This window comes from Heterocephalus glaber, unplaced genomic scaffold (assembly GCF_053883595.1).
Source record: "Heterocephalus glaber isolate CG9 unplaced genomic scaffold, H.glaber_assembly_v1.0 deba00001004, whole genome shotgun sequence".
Lineage (NCBI taxonomy): Eukaryota > Metazoa > Chordata > Mammalia > Rodentia > Bathyergidae > Heterocephalus > Heterocephalus glaber.
In genome coordinates, this window is record NW_028258179.1 from 9,668,757 (window position 1) to 9,690,528 (window position 21,772).

At 49.5% G+C, this 21,772-nt stretch overlaps 1 protein-coding gene across 6 annotated transcripts in view; it reads left to right on the forward strand.

Moving 5' to 3' along the window:
* The window catches only part of Ift54 (intraflagellar transport 54), a 45,144-nt gene extending 24,873 nt beyond the window's left edge, over positions 1-20,271 (forward strand). For 5 of the 6 annotated variants that reach the window (XM_004868408.4, XM_004868410.4, XM_004868409.4 and 2 more), the window contains 5 exons: positions 224-347; positions 560-596; positions 3,280-3,356; positions 17,093-17,316; positions 18,557-20,271. In XM_004868408.4, coding sequence (XP_004868465.2) covers positions 224-347; positions 560-596; positions 3,280-3,356; positions 17,093-17,316; positions 18,557-18,722 — 628 coding nt within the window. In that variant the 3' untranslated portion in view covers positions 18,723-20,271. Of the gene's footprint in view, positions 1-223; positions 348-559; positions 597-3,279; positions 3,357-4,879; positions 5,048-17,092; positions 17,317-18,556 lie in introns of those variants that run through there. The other variant, XR_015450619.1, reaches the window with a different exon arrangement.
* The last annotated feature ends 1,501 nt before the right edge of the window (positions 20,272-21,772 follow it).

The window sequence follows — 21,772 nt, forward strand, 5'->3', positions numbered from 1 at the left end:
GGACGGGGCGGGGGCAGGCAGGAGAAAAAGGGCCACCACCTGAAGCCTCCTGGTCCCTGGCTCCCCTCATCACCTTGCTGGCTGCTCCCCCTCTGCGTGGTGGCGATGGTGTGGCTCAGTTCCTCTTGGGCGACTGCTGCAGTTCTGCATGCACAGGTTGACGAGAACCGATGTGGACGTGGCATTGTTAATGTCTTCTTGTTTCTCGTTTCTTCTCGTTCAGGGCGGGGAGTGGTAAGACCGTCCCCAACGTGATTATGGAGTCACGGAATTCTGACAGCGAGGAGGATGAGCATTTTGTGGTGGAAGCTGCCCCTCCGCTCACCCAAATGTCAGAACTCGAAATGGTTAGTTCACCAGATGGCGGTGTCTCTAGTAATTCTGTTTAAACACGTTGTATTAGCACTGTAGCTTTCAGGGTTACATAGACAGATTTTCTAATCTTAGTTAGCTTTCTGTTTGCTTTGATGTCGTTCCTTTTTGGTGATGTAGAGAAGATGGTTTTAGCGTGAGAATTCAGCGTGGCTGAGTCGTCTTTGTCCCTCCCGTTCCTACTCAGGTGCCAGCAGCAGAGCTAGAGGACGACAGGAAGCACGGTAAGTCCTGCTGCTGACACACGTGTGTGTGGTGTGTGTGCAGTGCCTCCTGTGGGGCGCTTTGGAAGCGTCTGGTACCAGGGCCGTGGTGCTGGGCTCTGGTCCAGGTGAGGTGAGACAGCCTGGCTGGCGGAATGTGGGCCGGTGTGGTCCAGGAGGGCGGCCCTGCTGCTCTCTGCAGGCCGGGAGGCACCGTGGGGCTTTCACCTGAGAGCCCGGACCTGCTCCTGAGGCCCTTCCCAGGCCTGCGCTGTGGAGTAGTAGTCGCTGCCTTGCCAAGCATGTCTGCTCCCGTTTCAGACGCTTCTGAGTAGAGCCAACAGTGGAGGAGCCCAAGCCCATCGTGGGCGGGTGGCAGCATTGACTGCCGTGTTTCCCTGGGCCTCTGCAGCCCTTTCGCCTGGGAAAGCCTACGTGTATCTCTGCAGGTCAGGGCCCCTTGGAAAACAACATAACCACACTCCCGGGGTTGCTTGTGAAGGAAGAACAATGTCTCAGCATCATCAAAGAGCCGCTTTCCCAGCGGTGCCCGTCTCTGGATGGTGCCCTGGCTGTGTGTCGGGTCCTTGTGCTGTACTGACTGACCTGCCACCGCGTCCCGGCCGCCTGGAAGCATACGTCTGAGACAGCTGGCCCGTGTCCCCGAGTGGCCCGTGTCCCCGAGGCTCTTGCTGTCGGTGTGCTTGTTAGGCTGCCGTGGTGCTCACTGCTTTCTTTCTCCCTCTGCCCACTGTTCAGGGGCCCTGCTCGCCGTCAGGCTGCCCGGCCGGGTGTGGGTGGGCCTGGGCCTCCGGGTCTGGCTGGCTTTGCCAGTGACTCAGCCCAGACCTGCTTCCCATGAAGTGGACAGGGGGCGCTCTCCTCCCATGCAGGCCTTGGGTACCAGGGGCAGAGCTGCACAGCCGAGGCCGAGGCTGGATCCTCTGTTCTCACCACACTGACTCATTTTCATAATGGTGGCTTTGTCTCCTGGTGCCCAGGACAGGTGACTCATGATGCCCTTTTTGGTTGTTTCTGTTTTTGGTGTCTCATGAAGTCACGGATTTTTAACAAGCCTGGTGTGTTTCCTTTCAGTCTACCTCAGTGTTCATGATTGATCCTGGAAATGCTCGGCATTTGACCAGGGAGCCTGGCCACGGTCTCTCGGGTGGCCTCTGGGCACATCCCAGGAGATGTCCTTGCACACAGCGGGATGCCTCGGGCTCCTCTGGGCCTTTCCTGCCCCTGTGAAGTCTGCCCCTTTCCCAGAGGAGCCTGGTGGGCTCCTTGATGCTTTGGGCTGGTCCTGGTTTGTAGAGGCTTTGGCTGACAGCAGGCTGTGCATGGCTGTGAGGAGTGTATCCCAAGCTCATGTCAGGATTTCAGCCAGATTCAGGCTTCAGGGCCTCTGCCCTCGTCCTGGTCTTCCACACGGCCCCGCCCTCGGGCCTTGGTCCTGGAGCCCAGCAGCGTCAGCGGTCGGAGTGCTCTTTCCCACAGGGACACTTGGGGCGAGGTTAGCGTAGGTCCCAGCGGGACACAAGCAGTCACTGGGGTGTACAGTTGCAAAGTAATTCTCTACCAGCAGACGCATGCCAGTGTGATACTCTTTGTTTTTGGTACCGGGGATCGAACTCAGGACTTGTGCTTGTGAGGCAGCCGGTGGAACCACTGAGCTAAATCCCTGGCCCCAGTGTGATATTCTTAAGATGATTTCCTTTCAATTTCTTTCATTAATGTTCATACTTTTAAAAAATTCATGTAAAATATTCACATGGCTTTAAGGTCAGGCACATAAAACAAGGTGTGGAGGTTCGGGGCTTTGCCCTCTGTCTCTTCCACCCTGTATTTGCCTGGCCCCTATGGGTAACAGTGAAAAATACAGCAAGGACTAGAATTTAAAATAAATAAGTAAGTGTGTGTGTGTGTGTGTGTGTGTGTGTGTGTATCAGTATCAGTTCCTGCCCTTGTCTCTGTCTTGCTTTTCGTTCTTTTCTTGGCAGTCTATGCTGGCATTTATTCCATTGCAATATAGAGAAATAATTTTTATCGCTCTTCCTAGCTTCATGTTTTTTTACCATGTGGATTGCCATAATTATTCAACCAGCTCCATACTGATTTGTGTTTGGAGATTATATATATATGGAGAGAGAGAGAGAGAGAGAGAGAGAGAGAGAGAATCTATCTCCACGGCCTCACACATGCTAGGCAAGCACTCTATCACTGAGCTACACTGCTACCCCACAAAACAATAAGACATCATTTTTAAGAAAATGATTTTTCATATATTTATCCCATGAGTAATTGCAAAAGAAATTCGGTATTCTTGCTCCAATTTGAAAGCAGTATTAGCACTTAGAAACAATTCAGAATTGTTGTATCTGTTTGTAATAGGTAGTTATATTTTTGGATTTCATCTACATTTCTTCTTAGTTTTTGGAAATAGAGAGTTTCTTTTGTTTCTAAAGTTTTCCACCTTTCACACAGCTGATTTCTCTGAAACTTTGAAATTTTATAGTTAATTTCTGCCACCAGCTGTTGTATCATTCTACTATACACTGTCTTTATCAAACAGATTATAAAACTGTTTCAGTCTAGAAAGAGAAAAGACAAGAGGTTAGTATTTCTCCCATCCTTCCACCCATTTGGAGTAACTTCTGGGGCAGAGAAAAAGCTTTAACATAAAACCACTTATTTTCAACAGGTGGACTTGTGAAAAAAATTTTGGAGACGAAGAAAGATTATGAGAAATTGCAGCAGGCCTCCAGACCTGGAGAGAAGGTATGGAAGGACTGCATACACATTGGCATCTTAGTCTCCTGCACTTACTTTTACAATTAGAAGTGTCTTTCAGATGTGGTTGCTTTCACATTTAAACACCCCCAGGTGGGAGGTTAGGAAATGCCGGACTCTTTGTGGGGAGCTGATGGACGAGTCTGCCTGGAGCCCAGCACAGGGAACCAAAGGCCTCCTCTCTCTGCTCTCTGTGGCTGTGCCTCCTGGCCCAGCTTCTCCGTCTGCAGCCCTGCTTGCAGAGTGGGGAGGGCTGCCTGGCCGTGGCTGACGGCCGAATAATAGGCTGGGGACTCTTGAGCCTGGCATTGAGGGTTGTGTTCTAGGTGTTCCTGGCTACTAGGTCTTCCCTGCAGTTTGTGGTCTGGCTCCTTGGGACCTGTGGCCTCCTGCCAGCCACTGCTGTTTCTTGGGGCTACGAGCCTGGGGGGAGCACCTGCTGGCCCGGGGGTGTCCCTCAGCTGCCATAGCCAGGTTTCTCTTCCAGTCGCTGTAAAGAGTAAGAATAAGTCTTTTGTTGTTGTTGTTAAGAAAGAAGTTTCTTGGATAGTTAGCTTTTTTAGCCGTTTCAAAGAATCTTATAAATGGGGCTGTGTGCACAGATATTTCCCCAACAGGATCAGGGTGATGTTTTAGATAACTGCCTCCTTGTCCTGGCCTGTCGTGCAGGCGTGGCCCGAGGTGGCCCAAGAGGGGAGCTCGTGCTGTGGGCTGGCAGTGTCTGCTGACAGCTGTACCCTGGCTTCTTCTGGAGGAGAAAAGCCTCTCTTTGGCCTGTTGTCCGTCGCCATGGCATTTTGACACGTCACAGTCCTATGCGAATGAGTGGTGCTCCTGTGGGCCCCGGGGACTTCCGGAGCTCATGCTGCTGGCTGACGGTGTGGGCACCTGGAAGCGCCCGCTGGGCTGGGTTTCGCTGCTCGCGTTTGTTACACAGAACGCACTGGGACTTTTTCCGAGTTTCCCTTGAAGAGCAGATTCCCGTGGGTGAGATCAAAGATGTCTTCACTCGGTGAACATTTATTGCTTCGATGAAGTGTAGGTAGTGCAGCGAGAAAGCTCAGCACATCCCCAGGGCTTCTTTAGGGTGCTGATAAGCGTCAGATTGAAGTTTAACCTGTTGGTCTCAAGACTCTTCAGTGAGATTCTCTTCTTCACTGAGTAAGAGAATTGTGAATGTACAGCGCCGTTGAGGTTCCCCTCATCCCCTGCCCTGTCCCATCCTGCGTGTCGCTGCAGCGACCTGGGCGTGTGCCCTCCTTGTACGTGTGTGTCACGTGTACACGCATGGCTCTTGGTGTGACCTGTGGCTGTGCCAGTTGCGCTCTTCGGGCTGCACATGGCGAGGGTCACTTAGTCTTCATGTGATCCCAAGGGCCCCAGCATCATTCTTCATTTTCCCTCTGATGGTTGGGAGATGGTATTTTTTGTTTTCTTGATAATAACAGCTCATGTTTACTGCCTGCTCCCTCTGCTGAATGATTTGTGTTTATTTATTTATTTATTTTTAGGGTACTGGTGATCAAACTCCGGTCCTTGTGCTTGCGAGGCAGGCGGCGGAACCACTGAGCTAAATCCCTGGCCCTGATTTGTGTTTATTACTCGCCCCTCCAGCATCCACCATGGGGTCCAGCAACCCACCCTCCAGCGGCGCTCCCGATTTCCAGCTGGTTTTAGAGGTGTGATGCCACCTGGTACCACGAGACTGATGGAGTCGGGCAGCGGCCAGGCCCCGCAGTGAGGCAGGCGTGTGCGGTGCCAAAGGTCATGTCCAGGGAGTTCCAGGGCCAGGGTTCTCCGAGTGCCCGTGGAGCCCTGGGCTTTTGGGATTGGCCATTGTGGCCACCCCTTGGGCAGGGCTGGTTCGTGTCTTTGCCGGTTTTTCTTTTGTCATTTTTGTTATACTGGTCACGTGTATATTTTTAATATATTCGTATATGTTACGTGTCTACTACAGTTGTATGCCTCGTGTGTATCATGGAATCTAGTCCCTGTGTCATATGTTGTAGGTCTCTTCCATGTCTGTTACTTGTCTGTCTTTCTTTAAAAACTCTTATTTTTATACAAAATTTAATCAAATGAGGGCTGGGGATTTAGCTCAGTGGTTTTGGTGCCTGCTGCACAAGTGCAAGGACCTGAGTTTGATCCCCAGTACCAAAAAAAAAAAAGCTCCTCCACATGTGTAACCTGCATTCCTTGGGGCACCTCATAGGGCAGGGTGGTTGCCCCAGTTCCAGCCTTTAGGACTGCATTCCAACTAGCAAGGAGGAGGAAAGTGCAGGGAGGAAAAGCTGTGCCCTCCTCTTTCAGGACAGTTTTTGGAGATTGTGCTCTCCACTTCCACTTCCATTATTTTGTTCAGAACTCAGAAAGGAGACTGAAGTGAAGTCTATCAAGCATCTGTTGACTTAGCTAGCAGTCATGAGTCCCATTACCACAGACTAGGACTTTCCAAGATTTCTTGGTACTCCATGTGCTCCAAGGTGACACCATTTATAAGGCAGTGCATGGTGGGGTGGGCTGCCTGGCTGGCTGGGGCCCCAGGTTTCTGGGACTAGCACCCTGCGGGGGGGCTGCACATGGCGGCCGGAAGCTCTGCGGGAGGGGAGGGGAGGACAGAAATGGGGCTGACCAGCCGTCCCTGCCATAGTATGTGCGTGAGAGTGTGCGTATGAATGTGTGGACTCCGGAGAACAGACTTTCTCTAGTGAAGAGTCACTGTCGGTTTTGTGGGTGCTCACTTTTGTTTCAGTTCATTGATTTCTACTCTGTTCCTTTTCCTTTCTTTCAGTGTTTACTTTTTCTAGCCGCTTGAGTAAAACAGCTCATTTATTTTTAGTCTTTGTCTTTCTAAATGCTAGTATATGTAAGACTACATCTCTTTCTTAAAATGCTTTATCTTTGCATTTTAAATTCCTTGAATATTAAATTCATGAGACTTTCTTTGTGGCCTGCTTTGTGATCTATTGTTTCATTTGTTTTGTTTGCTGGAACTCTTGGTGATCCTCCTGTTTCAGCCTCCCCCTGGGGTACAGGCCTGCGACACCACCTGCCCCTGGCTTTTGTTTCAGTAAACATCTCAAAGCCCTTTGTGAAGCAGGCCTCCTTTCTAGCCATATTTTCAGTCTGGGATTCAGGGTGTGCTTGTGGATTTCACAGGCTCTTCCACATGTGTAGGCAGCACACACGGGTTAATGATAGTATTCTTCGCCTCTCTTCTGTCCCATTTACGCTTTCAAATAGTAGGTGATTTCTCTGCTGGACACATAAATTGCCTTGCCCTTTGTCTTGACACTAACTGGTTTGGAGGGAGCTGCTTTGCAGTGCTAAGGAAATACATATTTGCGATCCAGGCGCTTCTCTAGCTGGCTCTGACATTACGTTGGGAGCAGGGCTGTTCCTTACTGCGGGCGGAGGGACTTGGACACCATGTTATAGAATAAACGTGCGTCAGATGCGGCAAGCATTTTCCTCTATCAGGAGGAAATATAAACTTTGTTAATGGTAAAATATTAGCTTCTGCCAGCATTTTTTCCTCTTAATTCAGGTTTATGAAGAAGTTTTTGAAACACAAGCAGAAAAAGCAGCTTTACTACGATGTTTATTATGCTGTAAAAATTCTTGCTTTCTAAATCTTTAGAGGTGGAGGTGCATTAGTCAGGGCCGGCGGCTTCTAGGGCCATTCAAATCTCTAGTCCTGATTTTTCTAGTCTCCACTTACCTTATCATCCTTCGGTTTCTCTTTCTTTGTTTTATATCTGTTCTAATTTAATGCAAATGCCAGGTGCCTTTTCTCTTCCTTCAAGTTCTCTATTCTGAAGCAGACTGTGGAGTACAGGGCTTGCTTCTGTGGATTGCTTTCTCTCTAGACTCATGTAAGTTCTCTGTGACTTCACTCTCTGCACTGTCTGGGCATCTGCACAGCGCGTCCCACCTCCTCTGTGGGAGGGGGGCTCAGCAGGGGCTCTGTGCAGCAAGAGGCATTGGCAGGGAAGCATGTGCTGGGATATAAACCTGTGTCTTCAGTGCTTCTTGGTGAGTAAAGTGACATAACAAGTGTGCTGTACTTTAATAGAAATAAGTAGCGTGCAACAGATAGTGTTTGGCTAACTGCTTATATGAAAACAGCTCCGTTTACTTTGATGATCTGCATAGAGCTGGAAATTCTTACTTTGGTCACTAGATGGTGAAATTTCATCGCAGACGATTTCACATTCAGGAAAATGCTGTTCAGAATCTCTTCCGAGAGTCTATCTGACAGAAGTATTTTCACTTGGTTTAGTCTGTTAGATCTGTTTTTTTGCTAGGAATATTATTTCCATTAAAATTTCAATTAAAAGAAATAAAAGGGGACTCATGGTACTTCTTTGGGAAGATTGCAGTAGCTAAATTGGAGAACCATTGAAATTGATTTTAATCATAAAAGGTTAAGGAGGGAGGGTTTTTTTTTTGTTTTTTTTTTAGCAGGGAGGTTTGTTAAGGAAATAAAGTGATAGTTTTGTATTCCCAAGTCATACTTCTTCTTCATCAGTATCTTCCACTATGCAGGCTAGGGATTTAAAGTTTTGGGCCTAAAATTAAATTGTCACTACTAACTTATCTTAAAAAAATGGAGACACCAAGAATATCACTTACAGTGTTTATAGACATATAACATGGATATGTTGACCACATGAAAGGCCGGGAAGCCATTAAAACACAGCACTTTGTAAACTTTATGAAGATAATTATGGGAAGATAGCCTTCTTTCTGTGGAGTTCATGATGGGACAAAATACCAGGTTACCCGGAAAAAAGTGTAGATGCATGTATATGTAATGTAAGAAAGTTTGAATATAAAAACATAAGAAACTGCTGGGGATGTAGCTCAGTGGTTCTGCCGCCTGTCTCGCAAGCGCAAGGTCCCGAGTTTGATCCCCAGTACCAAAAAAACCCCAAAAACATAAACTGTAACTCACCAATGTCTTCAGGTTGAACTGAGTCACGATCTTCTGTTGTGGATGAAGATGTGATGAATTCCGATGTGGACCTCACCCAGAATGTCTGTTTGAAGTTTGTACCGGAGGTTTATCTGCCGTGGCCTGGTGGACCCTCACAGCCTATATGGGGCTCTGTTGTGTCTTTGTGTGGAAATCTCTAGCTCACTGGGCTTCGGCTGTCAGGGAGTTGCCGAGTGGTGTAGATCCTGGGGTTTAAGTCCACTCACTGTGGCCTTGCAATGAGACTCAGGTGGTCAGGGTCAGCGCTGACATGGATTTAGGCAGACTCTGAGATCAGGTTGCCCTGCAGGGCAAGCAGAGGGCTCTGCATCTGCAGGGCAGGTGGCAGAGGTGCAGGGGTTTGACCCCAGATTGGGGAAGCTGGGCCACCCAGGAAGGGCTGAGGATTCTGGCCCAGTAGTTTGGAGGTGGGGAGACTTTAGAAGGTCCAGTGAGAAGTGTGAAATTGTTAAGAAGTTAGAAATTACGGGCTAAGAGGAGCGGCTTGGAGATGCTGCCACTGAGGAGGGGGCCTGTGCCCCAGCACTTTTGGCCTCCATGCCACCATGACTGTGACCTTGACTGTGACCTTGCCATGTGTTTGGACTGCGGCCTTCAGGAACCCCCCTCCCTGGTTTCATCTGGCTCGAGGACCAGGCTGCCGAGCTCACCAAGTCCTTGACCTGCTAGGCCTTGGGCCAGGCTGCCCTGCTCTGGGCCCAGGCCCAGTTCCAACCCTGGCCCTGGACCGTGCTCTGTGGCACCGTAGGGTTGGGATTGGTGGGACCCCGAAGCCCACGCTCGTGGGGCTTCCCTGTGAACACAGCGAGTTATCCCACGGATGGTGCTCCTGTCCTGTTATTTCTGTCCTTTCCAAATGGCGTCAGGTGAGGCGCACTCACCTTCCCCATCCCTGTCTTGCAGTCCTCGCCTGTCTGCTTCTGCGTCCTGGGAGCCAGGCCGGCCGGGCTCAGGTAACTCAGCGGCTGCTAGAGAAAGGGAAGCAGGACTTCTCAGTGATTCCTGTTTGTGGCCATGGCGCATATATGATACGTTTTCTGATTAAAATGTCCGCATGATTCCTCTGGCCCATGCCCTCGCCCAAGTTGTGACCCCTTAGAGTAAAAACCTCCTGATAGTACTTCTCATCCCCGGAGGCCATGGCCAGCACACACTCAGTGCAAGGCTTGGATTTTGTCAAGTCTTACTCTGCATAAGCCTAAAATTTTGGGAAGTTTCGTTAAATCTCTTGAAGGAAAAAGAAACAATGTTTTTAAAAGTGGAAATGCGATTATTTTAGACATTAAGTTATTAGTAATTTGTAAGTGTGGCCTAAAAGTTTATTAGGTCGGTAGTTTTTAATAGGAGCAATTTCTGTACAGTCCTGTTATTGGTCCTGAGTAGCTTTCCAGGAAGCCTAATAAAGCTTTTACTGTAGGAGCAGAGTTCGTTTGCATCAAAAGGGAGAGAGAAATAAGCCTGTGGTGGTTATGACTAAACAAAGCAAGTGAGGTGAGTACTCCCTCCTCATTTTAAAGGTATCTCTAAAGAAAAACAAATTGAGAAGCAGATAGAGCACTTAAGAGTCCTGAAAGGCACTTTGGGAACTGAGGTACTTCTGAGGTCGAGGATGTGGCATTTTATGAGGTCTTGTTGTAGTTGGGGCTGGGCTGTGTCCCCACACAGGGTCGTTCTCGCTCTGTCCCCCTGCTGTAGACTCATCTTGTCCAGAGTCACTGGGACACTTGGTCCCTGTCTCTCTCATCCTAAAGCAGTTTGTCGCAGCCCTTAGCTCTGTGCTCGTGGTAGCCTGAAGAGGACAGGCTGTTCTCTTGTGCAGTGCTCCCCATGTGGCTCTTGCCTGGCGTGTCCTTGTGCTGAGAGTTACTTTGCACCTGAGCGGGAGTCAGCCAGGGCTCGGGGTGCGGTGGGGCGGCAGTGGGCAGTCCCAGCTGCTGGTTCCCCCGTCTCTGACTAGGTCTGCCAGGCTTCCCCGCTGCCCAGCACTGCTGTTATTATGGTTGCCTGTGTTTGTGGGGCAGTGGTTTGGACCGTGAGTGCCCTAGCTTTCCTCACTTCAGCCACTGACTCATGGCATTGGGCTGTGGCTTCCGGTGGTGCTCCGTGGGCAGCAGCCCCCCCCCGCTTGGATTCAGATGCTCAGATTGCGCGATGTGGCCCCTGAGAGCTCCTCTAGCCTGGCTGCTGTGTCCCTGCCCCAGCCCCAGCCCACATTCTGTGAGCTCTTCCCACCTCCTGGCTCCTCTCGCTCCTTCGCTCCTCTGTGACTCCCTGTGGCTCTCCGCATCCATGTGCTGCACAGTTGCGAGTGGAGGTGGCCTCGGTCTTCCCTCTGGCTTTCCCACGTGGCCCTTGTGGTTCTGGCTCCTCTTCTCCATCTTAGGTGTCACATGCTGTGCTTCAGCACCCCCTGGCCCTGCCAGCTGCTCTGAGGGGCATCCCGTCCTCATCGGCTCGGTGGTGCCAGCTCTGCTGCCGTCAGGATCCTGGTGCACAGACAGGAGCACGGTGGCAGTGCCCGGCCTCCTCCCAGGCCTCAGCTGGTATTGCCTTTGTCCACAGCTAGAAACCATCGCCTTTTGTGCTTGTTTTTCTGTTTCCCAGCTGTTTTCTAGGCTTGTTCCAGTTTTTCCATTCTGGCCAGAATCAACTTGCTATAGTTTATATTTTAACATGTTCACAACAGGGCTGTAATTGGGTATGTCCTGCTTCCGGGTGGCTTGAACCACCAGTAGTACATGTAAGACTGTCCCATTTGTATCATCGGTGGAACAAGCTGCCCGAGGGACAGTCACAAATGTACCTCAGATGGCTCAAGCTGGCGGGAACGTGTTAAAAGGGTCACAGATCATGAAAATCTACAGCTATAAAGCAAAGGTGAAGATGTTTAAACAAGTTAGAGCTCAGCATGACTTGTCATTGTTTTCTAAAACTTCTATTTTTTTTTGGTACCGGAGATTGAACTCAGGTCTTTGCGCTTGCGCAGCAGGCAGCGAAACCACTGAGCTAAATCCCTGGCCCTAAAACTTCTATTTTATTGTGTAATTGATAGTGAAATAGAATGCATCCTAGGTTTAAAGCTCTGTTCCTGATGACTATGTTTCTGTCTCTCTCCTTTGTAGTTTCTTTTTCTGCTTTATTCACACTGCCACGTCCAGGAAGGTCAGCCACTTTGGTTTAAAGTTCAGATCTGTCACATGGGCCCCTGTAAATGTAAGTTACTTGTCTGACGTTTAGCCTGGAAATTAGTCTTGACCCAAACAAAGTCACCAGTGTGTGCGTTTTCCCCTAACAAAGTGGCTTGGATGAAACTCAGTGTCTGTTGTAGCTGGAGACTTTCAGCGACCAAGCACTTCCCTACCATGAGGGATGAGGTACCTGTGTCCAGCAGTCAGTGTCCTGGACCCCAGTGAGCGGCTGGTGAGGCCACTCGAGATCCAGGCAACAGGGTCCTGTTCAGAGGCTGCTGGCTGCTGCCAAAGGAAGTGGGTTTCATTGTGGGAAGGGGGGGGACACAGGGTCCTCATTGTGCAAGGGTGACAAGTGTCCAGGAAAGTCAACTGGAAGTGCGGTGTCGAAGAATGGGTAAGAGGCTTGTGACAGGACAAACCCACCCAAGTGTTGTTAGTAACTGGTTGGAAACAACGTGAATAAAGATCCCCCAGCTCTATGAAGAGCTTCCAAGTAACTGTACTGAGAAGCCTCAGAATGTTGCCAAGAAATAGAAAGGGTTTGGGAAAAGCCCAGAGAGCCGCTGTGTTCCTGCCCTGGGAGCTCAGTATTACAGGGACACTGTGTCCTTCAGGCTAACTTACAGATTCAAGGTAGTCCCACGAAGCGTCCAGCGGCTGTGTTGGGAACTGCAGACAACCTGCGGTTGGTGAAGAGGATGGATGTGCACGTGGGCAGGCCCTGTGAGGCCCGGCCCGGGCAGCAGTGCCACCAGCCCAGCTTACAGCACAGCCAGGCACCTTGCTGGGGCTTAGAAGTTGAGCTCTGCGTCCTGGGTGGCCAGTGTCACGCCAGTGCTGCACTCTGGGTGACACAGGGAGATAGGACAGTACCTCGGATGTGGGGATGTGGGCACCCCACAGGCAGGGAGGACCCTGAGAGCCACAGAGCTGGCCCCTGTGGACTGAGTCACACGGGGAGAGGCAGTTGTGGGAAAGTGGACAGCAGCAAGGCAGGTGGTGTTGTGATGGACTTGTCTGCACGGCTTCTCCTGGCCTGCCCTCCCGTGTCTGATGACAAGAAGTCTTTCCCTCTGGTTGGGGCAGGCCCTGGGGGTTTAATCTCCTGCCTGGGGAAGACGGGAGGTCAGGGCACCCCTCCGCTCCCACTGTTTGTAAGTGCTTTTAGCTCCCACCTGTCCTCCCACCCACCCTCCTGCCCAGGTGCGATGTTTCAGGATAGCGTGACCCTTTCCAGCCCAGCAGAAGGCAGGTGGCCACGGCTCACCTCTGCCTGTGCTCCGTGCTCTGCTTCAGCCCAGTCACCCGCCTGGTGCCATTCTGAGCTTGCTTGTCCCCACACCCATGGAATTCTTTTCTCCCTGCTTTTATTTACTTACTTTTCATTAGTTTAGATCCTTGGGGAGCTCAGCTTCCCACAGGTTCTGCGTCTGATGGCTGTACAGGAAGCCTGCTTCGGAATTTGGCACAAACACGCCGCTATTTCCACGGCCCAAGTTCCTTCTCCCAGATCGCTTGGTTTTGTTCATTTTGCACTGTGTTGTTTTTGCTTTGCATACTTAAGCACATCTCTTGCCCGAGTGCGATTCAGTCTCATTTCATTTTTGGTACTGGGGATCAAACTCAGGACCTTCCACTTGTGCAGCAGGCAGCGGCACTGAGCTGCATCCCTGGCTAGACTCATTTTCATTTCTGGTAAGCACTTTCGCTTTCAGGAAGAGCTGTGGGTTCCCCTTGGTTCCCGGGACCCTGCTGCAGCCAGTAGGATTAGCCTGTGGCCCAGTCTTGCAGGTGCACAGCCTTGTAAAACCCCTGCCGCCACAGGCTCCCGATGGCAGGAGAGGCTCTGGCACCTCCCGGGCACTGTGTGGCTGGTACAGGCAGCGCGCATGTGGTGTTTTGCTCTGCCATTCACCATTAATTCTTGTAGTTGTAGACAACATAAAGTTATAGTAATAGTTGACATTTATAGAGTATTTGGTGTGTTTTGGGGTTGCATACATCCCCTTATTCCTTACAGTAATCCATGAGATGGGTGTCCCTTGGTTAGGAAACTGAGGCATGGCCTTGCCTTATTGAGGACACGTAGACAGCAAGTCACTGAGCTAGGATGCTACTGCGATGGGCTCAGCCCCGCACTACAATTACTGGCCTTCTGTCTCACTTCTCAGATGTCCACGCTAAAAGCTTATTGCCATGTGGCTGCTGTAACGAGCCCCGTTACCAGCATGCTTCTGACTTGGGGTAGTGGTTTTCTTCCTGCTGCCCATGAAGTAGTTTGGTAGTTACTACCTGTAGTTGTCAGATTGCAGAAATGACGTAGCTATAGACATGACAGTTCCTTTATATGCATAGAAGTGAAATGCAGGTTCATAAAAAATATTTGAAAAAAAATATTTGATGTAACTGTATGCAGGGGTGCACCCTTGTATCCCAGCTACTCAGGAGGCTGATGCAGGAGGATCACAAGTTCAAGGCTGGCCTAGGCAGCTTATATCGAGTTCTTGTTTATCTCAAAATGGGAATTTAAAAAACGGCTGGGGACGTGGCTCAGTGGTAGAGTGCTTGCCTAGCATGGAAAAGCCGTGTGTTCAATCAATCTTCAGTACTGTAAAAAGAAAAAAAAGGGGGCCAGGGATTTAGCTCAGTGGTGCCAGCGTCTGCCTCGTAAGCATAAGGACCGAGTTAGATCTCTGGTACCAAAAAAAAGAAAAGATGTAAATTTCTAACACCATTTTAGAACATGGTTTGGCATTATGTCACAAAGTTGGAAACATGCATGCCTTTATTCAGCAAGCCACCGATGGTTGCACAGTCTAGAGAATCGGGTGCCTATGAATATTGGTGTGTACATGATTATTCACAGTTGTATCTTGTAGTAGCCCCAGGTGAAAAATAACCCAGACATCCACCAGCAGGAGACCGGATGAATAATAAGTGGCGGTATTTCATTCATTTTTGATGTATCAGTGCAGACAGAATCCACGTGCACAGAGCGTGAGCAGAGTGTTGGCCAAAAGAGGCGGACACGGGGAATCCGTGTGGTGTGACCTCACTGGCCTTGGAACAAGCCAGCAAGCAGAGCAGTGGCACCACCCCATGGACCTGGAACCCTGCCGGAGGTGGCCCAGAGAGGGGCTTTCTGCCTGGGATGATGGCGGCAGGTGTCTACTTCCTGTGTGTTACACAGTGAGTTTGTTCCACACAGTGGAAGCCTGCTCGGTGGTGCATTTAAAGGTTGAAGAGTTTGACCGGGGACTGTTGTGTGTTTGTGTGTTGAAGAGCTCCGACTTGACCTCTGTGAAAATGGAGAATTCTGGATAAAGAAGACCCTCAGAATAAGTATTGTTTGCTTGAGCTGCCTTTTGTAACTTGAAAGCAGGTATCTTCTGTTTATGAAGAAATTGAACTTTTCACAGCTTGTATATAAATCAGTTCCTGAGGTCCTGGGAGAGTGTTATGTAAAGCTGATATTCTTTGATTTATTACCACCTGTCTGCCCCACAGTTAATCAGGCTTTTGTGTGTGGTTTGCTGAATGCAGGGCAGAGCCATGCGTGCTCCTGAGTGTGGTGACCTGGGGGTGGGGCAGTGGCAGAGCCCCAGGCTGCAGGGGTGGACGGCCCCTGCTGTGTGGCCGGCTCCTGCCTGGACAGAGCAGGTGTGTTCCGCTCTTCTCAGAAGCACTGGAGTTAAAATTTACAGAAGCAGATCTGTAAGGTTGATAATGTTTGTCTAACTTATCATAAATAATTATAAATTTTAAAATCACTGTAAACGCAAAGGCTCAGATTTCTGGGATCAAGTGTGTGTGTGTTCCAAAAGGCAAATAATGTTAAGTCGCAGAAGTAACTAATGGTTCACTGAAAAGTCTTGGAAGGTGTTTCTAAAGTGTGTGCGTGTGCAGCGTGTGGTGCATGACGGTGTGTGTGAAGCTGTCTGTGAGCAGCATGTGTGGCATGTGCAGGAGTGCCGGTGTTTGTCAGGCGGCTGGCCACAAGCTGTGTGCGTATCAGCAGCCTGCGGCAGGGGAAGGTGGGGAGGGCTGCGCCGAGGGGACAGCCTTGTGCTGCCGCTGCTGTCCAGGTAGTGGGGCCAGGCCAGCAGGTGCTCTCTATGCTCGGCATCATAAATACTGTCATTTTCACTTTGAGGCACAGGCGGCCGAGTCTGGCTCCCAGGCTGTCACGCCGGGAGGTGGCCTGGCTGGGCCAAGCCCCCCAGAACCCGTGTTCTACATGATTCTGGTTGTGTTTTATGTGAGGACAGATTTTCAGCATTTTTGTTCTTTGTTTCCAAAAATTAATATTTCATAAGGCTGAATCCCGTGTGGTGTGGAAGCCTCAGATTTCATTTTCCATATTAACATTTGTGCAGACCGGGCCATGTGGCTGGGAGGCTGCTGATGGGTCTGTGCTGGGCCTGCGAATCAGTCGGCTCCAGAGGGCTTGGGCTGTGCAGTTGCCACCTCTCCGGCCACCTCCACCCTGCCAAGTTAGTGTACGTGAACCCTCGGAAACCGCCAGAGTTCTGTTTCCAGCAGTGTGTTCCTGTGCCTTTAGGATGATAATGAGGGTCTCTCCAGCAATCAACTCCAATCCAAGGGTGTATTGTTTTAAATTCTTAACATCTTAAAATAAAACTTTAGACTTTAAGGTTAGCGTTCCAGGTTCTACTTGGTTCTATGATACAGAAACTTGAAGGATTTGACAAGGTCACCAGAAACGCAGGGGCCGTGTGTCGGCTCCCTTGCATCTTTTCTGGATTGTGGCCCCTGATTGCAGGCACTGCTGTGAGTTCCTGTCCCACAAAGCCCACCCTGAACAGCCTTGTGTTGGAGGGGCCACGGTGCCAAAGCAAGGGCTGCCTGCCTTTAGCCATCATCACGAGTGGGTGTCAGCATTGTCGGTTTGTCATTGTACTAATCTGGTTATATTTAAGGTATTACATTTCCCTGGGGGAAGCAGTTCATTATGTATTAAATTTGTTTTAGTCATTTAGGATTTTAATTTAAAGGAATTTGTATGGCCAGGAGTGCTGGCACATACCTATAATCCCAGCTACCAGAGAGGCTGAGGCAGGAGAATCACATGTTCGAGGCCAGACTAGGGAGCTTCGTGAGACCTTGTCTCAAACTAAAGAAATAGGTGTGTGTGTTGGGGGTGTCTGGGGAATGTAGCTCAGTGGTAGAGTCCCCTGGGGTTCGATCTGCAGCACCTCCAAAAAAATTAAGGGCACTTCCATAGCTATTACCTCTTTTTTAAAGTACACATTTTATTCTGAGATAGCTGCAGGGTCAGGCACCCCTCTGCCAGTCCCTGGAAAGTCCATGCTGTGAGCTCTTGTGATCATGGCAACAGTAAGTTCCGGTCACTGGGATTTCCAGGCAGACCCTGTCCCCTGACTGGGAGGCTTGGCTCCGCTGCCCTGTGTCTGAGGAGCACTGGTGTCCCTGGGCTGAGCCACCCCGCCCAGCACGCATGTCCTGCCACAGGACTGAGGATGCTCTTTTTCGTCCTGGTGCCCTGGCTGCAGGAGAAGTCGCTTGTCTTTGAGTCAGCGTGGAAGAAGGAGAAGGACATAGTTTGCAAGGAGATCGAGAAGCTTCGTGGGTCCATCCAGACCCTGTGCAAGAGCGCGCTGCCCCTGGGGAAGATCATGGACTACCTGCAGGAAGACGTGGACGCCATGCGGCACGAGCTGCAGCTGTGGCACCGTGAGAACAGGCAGCACGTGGAGGCGCTGCAGCGGGAGCAGAGGTGGGCTGCAGGGGGCAGAGGTGGGGCTGCAGGGGGCAGAGGTGGGGCTGCAGGGGGCAGAGGTGGGCTGCAGGGGGCAGAGGTGGCGCTGCAGTGGGGGCAGAGGTGGGGCTGCAGGGGGCAGAGGTGGGCTGCAGGGGGCAGAGGTGGGACGGGTGAGGGTAGACTGGGGCTGCAGTCTGCATAGCTCAGGAGAAAGCTCCCCTGGCCACTCCCTCTGGGCCCTCTCCTTCCTTCCTCCTCCCAAGAGGAGGCGGGATGTTTCTCCTGTCACTGTCCAAGTTACAAGAGGCAGGCTTGTGTTCCTACACACAGCCCTGAAGCTTTGTAACTGTTCACACTTTGAAAGGCTTTTTACTGTAAAGGAAATGCTGATAAGTCCATCTAAAATTGCAACTTTTAAAGAAGCATAATAGTCGCTAAAAGGTCCAGTTTGTTCTAGGGAAATGTTTGACATGCTATACTTATAATCAATCAATCTGTAAGCATGTAACCACTCTTAAGTGTTTACATGTCCCTTAAAATTTAAAATGGATGTGAAGAAAGCTAGAAAATTACCAAGAATTTATCAATGCCTATTATAGCATGATAACTGGTTTTAAATATTAGGAAAAATCATACCAGGGGTTTCTTCCTTTTAAAACCTGATTATGTTTTATATTGGGACAGTTGAGAACTATTTCTCCTATATTTTTTGTATTTTAGTTTTAATTTTAATTTGTAGGTTTAAAAAACCAAAAGGGAAAGGCTGAGTTTGATTTTGTCTTTCCTGGGTAAATCATAGACTTTGTCCAGAATTCAGCCTGACAGCTGTAGGGGCTCCGGTCACTGCGCAGAGCCAGTGAGCCTGAGATACCCAAGGCAGGGAAGCCTCTCCCGAGGGGTGGTCGGGGTCCAGGCCGTTGTCCTTAGTGTCCCTGGGGCCTTTACCACTCTACTCCTTGCTGTCTCTGCAGCTCTCTTGAGTGCACATTGTAAGGACTTACACCCATCACTGGAGAAGCAGTAGCTTCTTTTTAAATGAATCTCATGTTTGACTTCTCTTTGGGTCGTAGGAATTTAAAATAAACTTGTGCAGGGTCAGTGTCTTTCCCCTTCATGTCATTACTGTAGGAGATTTGCACTGTGTCCTTTCTCTTTGAATGAAGTCAGTGGTCTCCTCTTGCTGTCTCTGGTGTCTTATGAAGAAGTGGGTGTGTGTTGGGCCGCGAGACTGACACGCCCCCTCGTTTCCCATCAGCATCACAGATTGTGCTGTGGAGCCTCTGAAGGCAGAGCTGGCCGAGCTGGAGCAGCAGGTCAAAGACCAGCAAGACAAGATCTGTGCCGTGAAGGCCAATATCCTGAGGAACGAAGAGAAAATCCAGAAAATGGTGTACAGTATCAATTTGACATCGCGAAGGTGAAGCTCAGCCAGCTGGTCACCACGGGTGTGAACATGGAGAGCAAGACAGGAGAGCATTTCGATTTCAGTCCTGGTTTACTAGGACGCGGCCTGTTTACAGTGTGGTCGCCCAGCTGGGCTTGTTAAGTGTATTAAAGACCGTGTTTTCGTACCTCCTGCTGCTGGAGTCCTTGCTAGTCATCCGGCGCCTTCCCTCCCTTTCCCTGCTCGGGCTGTGGCCTGCTGCAGCCTGTGTGTCCTGGTCCAAGTTCCCTCCCGGGACCGGGTTATTGCCACGGAAACGGTGCTCCCTTTCTTCGGTTTGGGACTTGTGACAGGACTGCAGGGCAACAACACGTGGAGGATGGCTGCACTGTCGGTGGGCGTTTCACAACTAGAATGAGGCCTGAAAGCAATTAAACTAGACTTTTAATTTCCATGTGGAGAAAATCCCTACCAGCCTGTACCCTGCGAGGTACATGCCAGCTGTCGGGGTGCGGGGGCTTCCCCTGCTGGCCCCAGTGTCTTCTGCCTGTTTCTAGGTCTTGCAGTTCACAAACTGACAGCGGAGGTTTCGGTCTGCCTTCCAGTTGATGAGAAGCTGTCACAGGCCCCTTCTTGGCTTTCAGCACTGTGCCTGGGCTCCCCAGTTCCACACAGGCAGAGCACCTCGAGTGTCTTGGAGAGCAGGGTCTCGCTGTTGAGACAGTGGCGTCCTTCCTGTCGATCGGCACGCACGTCTGCTCGGGGGCAGCTGAGGGGAAACCACGTGGGGAGATGTAAAGGGAGGCGCCCAGTTACGCTTTTCTCATGTGACCCATGTTTTTATTAATTTTTCAAATTTTATTTTTATTTTTTGGTACTGGGGATCAAACTCGGGTCCTTGCACTTGTGCAGTGACTCATGTTTTTAGAAAATGTTTTTTAAAGCAAAGCCTTTTTTACAAAACACAGTTTATACTCAGCTTTCACTTACATATATTTTAAATACTTACTAAGGTCTTAAGTTATTGTGTAAAGGATTTCACTGTGTTTGGAGACACATGTAGGTTCTCAAGGCCTGGTTCCGCTCTTTGTCTTTCTGGCTACCGTATTTATTACTCTGTAAACTAAGGTGCACACGTTAGCGTGAGGATTGCTGGGAGAGTTCAGTTTCTTCAAGGATTAGCACAAATGGCTGTTTGGTTTTTCTTAGTGTATTCCCAAAACAAACCCTTCAGCGCAGAAGCATAGGGTCTTCTAAGCTGATAAAAGCAGAGATGGCTGAGACCTACCGATTGGAGACATTGGTGTTTTCTCTTTCCTTTCTATATGCACTGTACATTTCTGTCCGATCAGACTATACTAACACAGCTCAGGCCAGGGAAGGACTGTTAGCTAACTAGTCCCCCCCGTATTTATAATTCTCTTCTACTGAAATGAAAGACTTAGCCATAACCCTGAAGCGGACCCTGTTTTGCCTCAAGTTGAGATACATGCGTTTTATGAATTTGTATATATGAATACATTTTTTGTTTTGGAAAATTGCATATATTGTATGTGAGTAAAATTTTGTATGAAGTAGCTATTAAATTGTATCAAAGTTTATTTTTCTTTTATACATAAATCATTAAAATAATCACCTATTTTTTCTATAAGTGTATGGATTTAGTTCACACAGAAAAAAGCGTAAGCATTTGGATTTTCAATGATGTGTAAGAAAATGTATCTTTTCATTCATCCTTTGCCACTTGCTGTTTTTCTGTATTAATTGAAGTCAGGTAAGCATTTACCAGAAATTTTGAGATCATTTTTGAAGTTTTGGAAGGTCTTTACATGTGATTAGTAATGTATTTGATGATAACAAATTAAATCCTAATCTTCATATTTTGAGAAAATAGCTAATGGAACTCTTCACTAGTTTACTGTAGTTTAGTGAGTGCCAGAGTCTTGAATTTTTTAATTTAGCTGACACTAATTTATCCAAGGAAATGTGTAAGTCATTGGAAAAAAAAAGTTCAAGACTAAAATTCAAGCTTTTTACTTTGATATAGTGATTTTTTTTTCCCCAATCTTTTGACTTAAAAAAAGAGTGACTGAACTCTGAGGAGACATGTCCTCAGTGACAAGAGTGCGGTTTTGGATTGCGGGTATGGGTCCGCTCAGTGTGCTGACAGGTGCCCCTGAAGGGCCCCTGGGCTGCTTGTCCACGCTGCCCTGAGCTGGCTGAGGTCTTCTGTCTGTGAAGTGCACGGCGTCATGGCACAGGCACGGGGAAAGGGCCATCACTGCCTCTTGTCACAGCTCCTGTCAGATGGTAGCAGTGTCACAGTCTGGGCCTTCAGTATCCCCAGAGGCCCCTGTGTTGGCACCACAGGGCGGTGTTGGGAGCCTGTGGAGCCAGCATAGTTGGAGGAGGTGGGCGCTGCAGGGCACATTTTGTTCCGGAGCCCTTCTGCTGTCTCTGCTTCCTGGCAACCAGGAGGAGAGCAGCTTTGCTCCACTCTCCCCTTCCACCACCACCCCAGCAAGGTGTCTTACTGAGGTGCTTTTGACGTTTTATCTGTCAGTTCAGCTGTTTCCATCCTGAGCACTGGTCAGGCATCTAATCCACTACACTGCAGAAAGCATAGCTCTTGGACATTGATTTTCTTACCGTGTCCTGCTTTTTAATTTTTTCCTGTGCAATCAGAGGTATTTGCTTGTGTCTGAGAGAGCAGGAGAAATGTGTAGGTAAAAGTAGTGTTGAGTTCATGATAGAAGGAAAGCAAGGAACAGATAGGAAAATGTCCTCTGTGACTGTGTTATAGTTTAGATCTAGAATGTCCCCAGAGTCTCTGGTTCAGAGGTGGGGCTTTCAGGTGACTGGGTCATAGGAGCTGAGTCCGAGGCTGGCAGAACACTGGGAGGTGGGGCCCGGTTGGACGGGGTGAGTCACGGCGGGTGTGGTTTTGGAGTATGCATTTGTCCCTGGCCACTTCTCTCTCTGCGTTTGCCCTCTCTGCTTTCTGGCTGCCATGAGGTGAGCAGCTTTCCTTTTTTTTTTTTTGGTGCCAGGGATCGAACTCGGGACCTTGTGCTTGCCACGCAGGCG